At 32.8% G+C, this 6,758-nt stretch overlaps 1 protein-coding gene across 2 annotated transcripts; it reads right to left on the reverse strand.

Annotated features, from left to right (window-relative positions):
• Positions 1-2,411: 2,411 nt before the first annotated feature.
• Positions 2,412-6,235, reverse strand: LOC105784194 (phosphoinositide phospholipase C 5). Of its 2 annotated transcripts, none has more exons than XM_012609995.2 (4): positions 6,038-6,235; positions 5,364-5,701; positions 4,933-4,983; positions 2,412-2,835 (listed from the first exon to the last, which is right to left on the reverse strand). In XM_012609995.2, the coding sequence occupies exons 2-4, from the start codon at positions 5,676-5,678 to the stop codon at positions 2,827-2,829; spliced, it is 375 nt and encodes a 124-aa protein (XP_012465449.1). In that variant the 5' UTR covers positions 5,679-5,701; positions 6,038-6,235; the 3' UTR covers positions 2,412-2,826. The 2 variants fall into 2 exon arrangements, with proteins under 2 accessions (XP_012465449.1, XP_012465448.1); XM_012609994.2 differs by having other exon boundaries at positions 2,412-2,838.
• Positions 6,236-6,758: the final 523 nt, after the last annotated feature.

Raw genomic sequence — 6,758 nt, forward strand, 5'->3', positions numbered from 1 at the left:
AAGTGTGACAAAATAAATAATAATGTATCAAATTTTAAAAAATGAGTATGTGTAAAGAATTTAAAATCAATGTCAATGAATTTAAAACATATTGATAATAATAATTAGTAAGAATAAAGTATTATATTTTAGAAATCATATTAATAATAAGTTTAAAAATATTAAGTCAATGTTAAAATAATATTAATAATTAAAATAACAATAAAATTTTTAATAAACATACAGTAGTTTCAAAATATTAGTATATAATAAATTTAAAATACAAAATACAACCCAAGATAATAACTTTATTACATTAAAATAATATAATAATAATTTAAAATACTATCAAAAATAAATATTATAAAGAATATTAGATATTATAATACATGAAAATAGAATTAATCATAATTTAAAAAACATTGAATTTAAAAAAAATCAGTATTTAATTAAAACTTGTTTCAAAATTAAAGGACTAAATCCGCATTAAACACAAACATCGAAATAATCCCAAACAATAGCAAAAACGGCACCGTTTGAACTTGGATCTAAATGAATACAGAATTAAATAGGCGGTACAAATTAAGGAAAATGGAAAGAAATCCGATTGAAACTAAGCAAAACATGAAAGGACTCTAAGCGCAAATAAGCCAAAAAGTCAGAACGCGCGAATCCTCCCCGGGTCGGGTCACCGCGCGGGTTGCTGAAACTAAGTGGCTTAAACGGACTAGGGTTCGATGACTCGATGGTTTCGACACACAAGTGAGCCTTTTCCCTCATCTCCACCTTGAAAGCCAGAACGCTCCTCTCTCTCATTCCGATTCGGACAGAGTAGAGGATGGCTCCAAAGGCGCGCGAAGGTATCATTATACCTTTAACTCTTTTCTTTTTTTTATATCTAAATGTATACAAAAAAGAAAAAAATGAAAGAACAGAAAAACACAAAGAAAAAGAATCACCTTAAAATTGATCTTTTTATTTCTCTTTTTTTTCATCATTTTACAGATTTCGTTATGGCTTTATATAGCCAAAAGAAAAATACAAAAGTCGCCCCTCTTTCTGTTTTTTCTTCGCTATTACAATTTTTTTTCTCCTTTTGTTGTGCTGTTTCTGCTTGTCTTTTGCTCGTTTGTTGCGCTCTTTGCGTGTTGATTTTCTGCAGGTGTACGGAGGTCGTACGGTGACATGGAGGGCGGCGTACGTGGGGAGGTGCGCGTGGGAAGAGGCCACGCATGGGAGCTTCCGGCGCCAAGGGATTTAGGGTTTGCTGCTGATTTTTTGTGTTGAAATTGTTTTGGGCTATCGGGCTAGGGTTAGGTGTTTTTGGACTGACGTTTAGTGGGCTTGTAATACTGGACTGTTATAATTTTATATTTGGGTTTTTATTATTTGGTTTATTTTTTGTTTGTGCTTTTGGGCCCGGGCAAAATTTGGGCCCTACATTTTGCAGAAAACCGTAAGCAAATATGACCATAAAACAAGGATTGGCTCAGTGAAAAACCATAAAACCGATATGATAATTAAGAAAAAGAAGGAAATAATGCATGAAGCTTGAAGGTAAATCCCCAACATTTTATACATTTTTGCCCCGAATCCTTGACCACAAAGGGTCTTCAATGCTCCACTTAAGCTTGTCTGAAGTTGCAAAAACTTTCAGATGAAAACATGAAAAAGCAGATTAAGGTTTAAACTAGGAGGTTACCATGAAAGCAAAACCAGTAACAGTGGCCCATGAATGGGCAAGCGTTGAACCAGCAAGCTTTACCTCACCAAGGTAGCCAGCAAACATGACAAAAACCATAGTAATTGAGAAGTAAAAAACATTAGATAACACCACTGGCACTGCAAACATTATTTACGTCTCCCAAATCCATGACTTTTTTCCAACACCTTCCATTGGGAACCCATACATTCAATGGACATCCCATTATTGTGTTTAAAGAAAAGTCTCATCTTACTTCTGAGATGATGCTTTTCATTACACACTACACCAAAACAGGCTTTTAGCGGCGCTTTGAGAAGCGCCGGACAAAACGCCGCTAAAGACCGCGTCGCTAACTTTAGCGGCGTTTTTAGAAACAAATGCTACTAAAGACCAAGACCTTTAGCGGCGCTTTTCCCACAAACGCCGCTAAATACCAAGACCTTTAGCGGTGCTTTTCCTACAAACGCCGCTAAAGACCAGGACCTTTAGTGGCGCTTTTCCCACAAACGCCGCTAAAGACCAGGACCTTTAGCGACGCTTTTCCCACAAACGCTGCTAAAAACCAAAACCTTTAGCGGCAATTTTCCCACAAATGCTTCTAAAGACCCAGACACTATAGCTCAAGACCTTTAGCGACGCTTTGATTACAAACCGCCGCTAAAAATACTATTAAATATTAAAATCAAACATTATTAATATAAAAAATTAATTAGTATTAAATATATACTTTTAGTCAAAAAGATAATATTTAATCATATAATAAATTAATTTTTTTAATCAAAATATTGAAAAATCATGTTAATATTTAAATTGCAAAATTACAAGTTCAAATAGTGCAACTAATTGATTGCAAAAAAAAATGCACAAGTTCATAATGTACAGTAATCAACTCCAGGGATATGGATCATCTTCATCTTCATCATCTTCTTCTTCACTTTCAACTCTGACCATCTTCTTCTCTGCTGCCTATGAGATTCAATGCTCTCCTTTCATCATCTTCATCGCCATTATAAGGCACAAGTGACTCTTCAGGAGGTGAAGATGGTGAATCCACAACCCACTGCCATTTTAAGTCCCGTTCCCCGTCTACACTATCACCAAGTTCCCTTTTTGCTTTCATCTTCTTTCCCCCTCCTTCGCTCTCACAATTTCTGCTGTTATACCACAGTAGCATTCATCAATTAAACTAAGTTCCCATGAGATCTTCTACTACAATCGTTCACTTAAAATAAATGATAAAAAAAAAGAACTATACTTTTAGATGCTGAGAAAAAAAGCAGGAAAATTCATAGCCAACTATCTAGGGTTTTTATTGAGTACCAGATAAAACATAGCAGCATAGTAAAGAAACTTAAGTACAAAGGAGATTAGATAAATTTTCAAACAAAATATCAGCGACTAAAATATACTATACATTTCTTTTATTTTTTAAAGAAATTAGAAGAAGAGTTATAACAATAAAATTATGAAAAACCACAAGCCACAGTACTGCTGGGACATTCAAACTGGCATAAATTAAAGCCAAACTCCGATCAAGAAATGAGTATATAGAAAACAATCGAAGATTCTTCAAATATGAAAAAAAAATTAAAATCAAAATAAAGAGGAAAAATACTGGAAAAACAAAATAAAATATCAAAGAAAATGAAGCGAAGAAAATTTTAATAAAGAAAATGAATATGACCACCTGACGTCTATAGTAATTTGAACATACTAAGGCCAATTACTAATTAGTAATTTGAACGTCTATAATATTTAAACATACAATAAAGTGCAGATCCGAAAGGACAGTTCACATACAAAGGCCAATTACTAATTAGTAATTTGAACTTCACACAATTTACAATCACCATTTAAGGGCTGAATCAGTTTCCAAACAAGGTCTGCTAATTTTAGCTTTGGCTTCTACAAGTTTCTAATATATCATCACCTAATAAAACGCAGCCACTAAGGAAAACTTTAAACATGCAGAAAAGCATGATATAATAATTGTCTGGTTAATGCTCAAAATTTCTCTCTGTTAACATATTAAGAGATGGGTGTCAAATTAAGAAGAGAATAAAAAAGGTACTTGACTATAACAAGCATGTGAGAATTAACCTGATCCCTTCCAACACGTATAAGGCATTACAAACTTTCATAAACAAGGACAACTACAAAATGCATTTCATCACATCTCTTATATTTTTAAAGTAATAAATCGAATAAAAAATGAGAAAATCCAAGAAGTGGAAGAATAGATACCATCATGCATTTTAAAATCTTTGGATTAGATATTTGTGATCACATGTTAGGCTTCAAAGGCAAAAATAGCATATATCTAACGATATTGCTTCCATTTTTGTCATTACAAATTAGAGAAAGTTACTTGGAAATACATTAGCATATATCTAACTGAAAAATTGTAAAAATCTACCAACCAAATTTATACATTAATGAATCGAGTCATACATTTTATATTTTGTATTTACAAAATATTGTTAGAAAACTAAGTTATAATTTTATATTTTGTAAAATTGTAAATATTATTTTGTCATTTTATAGAGCAGTAATGAATCGGGTCATACATTTTTGTCCAATTTTTACTGGAACACATACAAAGGCATAAACTTGCAGCCAGCTTATATCAAAATGACCAGTTCTTGATGTCACTAAATTTATTCAACATTATCTGGAAGAACTATACAAATACAACAGCCGTGAACAAGAAGGCAACTAAACATCGCTACTTTGAACATTCAAAGTATGTTAAGGTTAAAGTACTAACTAGCGACCCATAAAAGAACAAATAATCACATTTTGCATTAACCAAGGTATTTCAGCATATTCAGCAGCCTATATGTCTAAACAATATACCCTCAACCCAAACAGAAATTATTCACCATAAATAACATAAACAAGTGCTGCTTGGGATAGACAATGCAAACAAAATGATGAGGGAAAAAAATCAGTCAGAAATAGGATACAAATCGTGCAACCAAACAATATTTATTGTAAATGCAAACTAGACCTAATCATTGTATCGAATCTGAAAACCTTTGCTCAATTTTATCTCAACTGAAGCATTCCTTTCTTTGATTGAGGCTAACATAGACTTCCTAATTATCGCATAAGGGGTAGTTTAAAATATCAAGTATATAGTAGGCATACGACAAAATCCCCATGAACAACCTTGAACTAACTCATCACTGTTAATTAGCATATAAAAACTACGACAAAAGTTACAAATATGATGTCAGAACACTTACAAACAGTGTACGAATAACTGCAATGACCAGGCTTGTAAACGCCAAAGAAGCCTGCATGTATCCAAGTGATTGGTGTCAACCAATCCGAAAATATAGAAAATTGAAACACCAAACATAGTACTTAATACCAATGCACAACACTTGAATTTCTACCACTGCCTGCCTATAAAAAGAATCTATTTGATTTGCAGTAACAAGCCAAAGAAAATTGCAAAAAATAAAAATTATCCAACAAATTGTTCAAATGCCATATGCATCCAACAAAATGCAAAAAACCGATTATAACAATGAAACTATAATCAACAAATGCAAAAATAATTAAATAATGAAAAAAAAAGCTTATCTAAAAGAACATAAAAATAATGAAAAAAATAAATAACAAAATAGGACAGATGAAAAAACCAAATCATCGAAAATAAGAAACGGGTCACCTTATTATCAATTGGTAGATTTAGATTTGCAGAAAACAAGTAATGATGGAAATCATCGAGGTCCAGTGCGTGTTTTCTGAACTTCGCCATATGGTGTCGTTTCTGCAGACCCTGCAGCAGAATCTCCTCCGCGTCGGAGACCTTCACACCGCCTTGCCCCTGCGCATCCACCAAGAACCTATGCAACTGCTCCGTCGTCATTTGAGGCCCACCTTCGGCGTACTTCTCGAATGCAACTATAACATCCGGTGGTGGTGCCGCCTCAATGATTTTGAACTTCCTAGCAAAGCACCCGTACATCCTATAAGTCCCCATCTTTCAACTCTGCTTTTCTTTCCCTTCATGAATGAAATGAAAGAAATTAGCGTTGATTGAAATGGTTTTAGAAAGTGTAGAGAAACTGTGGTTGCGTGGGGGTATTTATTTGGATTTAGGATTTGTATTATTCGAATGTCGAAGTGGGTCTTTTGTTTCTTTATTTTTTTTCTGTCGGAAGTGCTGGTTACCTTGGTTGATAATGAGCCGAATCATGCTTCATCCATTTACTTTTAGGTTTTAAAATTTTAGCCAACGGAGATTAATACTCTGAAACCAACTTCTTTCAAATCTCAAGATTTGCAGCAATATTCTAGGGTTTAGATTTCAAAGCAAGAGAGAGAAACTTGTGCTCTTACCCGCTTGATGAACTGGTTTTTAAGATCGTCAGTTAGCGCAACAATCGCCTACGAGGTCTCCTTATTCTGACTCTGACCCTGCTCATGGTTGTGCCTCCTCTTCGGACGGCGGTGCTGGAATCTCCTCTTTTCCTTTACTTCTCTCATGCTCTCTTATTTCTTCCGTTCGGTGGGAACCCTTTAAAATGAAGCGGTAAATTTAAGTTTATAATTTTAGGGGGAAAATTTAGGGTTTTAAGGGAAAATTTGTGGATAAAACGGTGTAGTTTTAAAGTAATTTTACGGCATTTTTATAGAAAATGTCGCTATTGCTTGCCTGCAAAAAATTATTTCATTTTAAATAAAACGACGCCATTTTGTTATAATTTGGTCCTATCTATTACATTAATTTATTTATTTATTAATTTTTTAAATCGATAATTAAATATATCAAATGGTTTAGATTAAATATTTTAAATATAAAAGCATTCATTAATTGTATAAAATTTCATAATTTGACATATAAAACCAAAATTCCAAACCATTTAATATATATATAATTGATCTATTATCTCTTAAATAATTTAAACTATAATCACATTTTAATATATTAAAGTTAATATTATATCTTTTACAATTATATAAGAAATTATTTAATATATAAATTAAAAACACCAACTAATCTAAACCCTAACCCCTATCTCCTAAACCTTAAATCATAAAACATAAACCCTAAACCCCT

Source organism: Gossypium raimondii, chromosome 13 (assembly GCF_025698545.1).
Source record: "Gossypium raimondii isolate GPD5lz chromosome 13, ASM2569854v1, whole genome shotgun sequence".
Taxonomy (NCBI): domain Eukaryota; kingdom Viridiplantae; phylum Streptophyta; class Magnoliopsida; order Malvales; family Malvaceae; genus Gossypium; species Gossypium raimondii.

What these genes read in the sequence shown, in the direction of transcription:
- LOC105784194 (XM_012609994.2), bottom strand. Translation starts at nt 5,678, where the DNA reads ATGGGGACTTATAGGATGTACGGGTGCTTTGCTAGGAAGTTCAAAATC. An exon ending in ATCTACCAATTGATAATAAG is followed by an intron (nt 4,984 to 5,363) that starts GTGACCCGTTTC and finishes GGATACATGCAG; the next exon opens with GCTTCTTTGGCGTTTACAAG.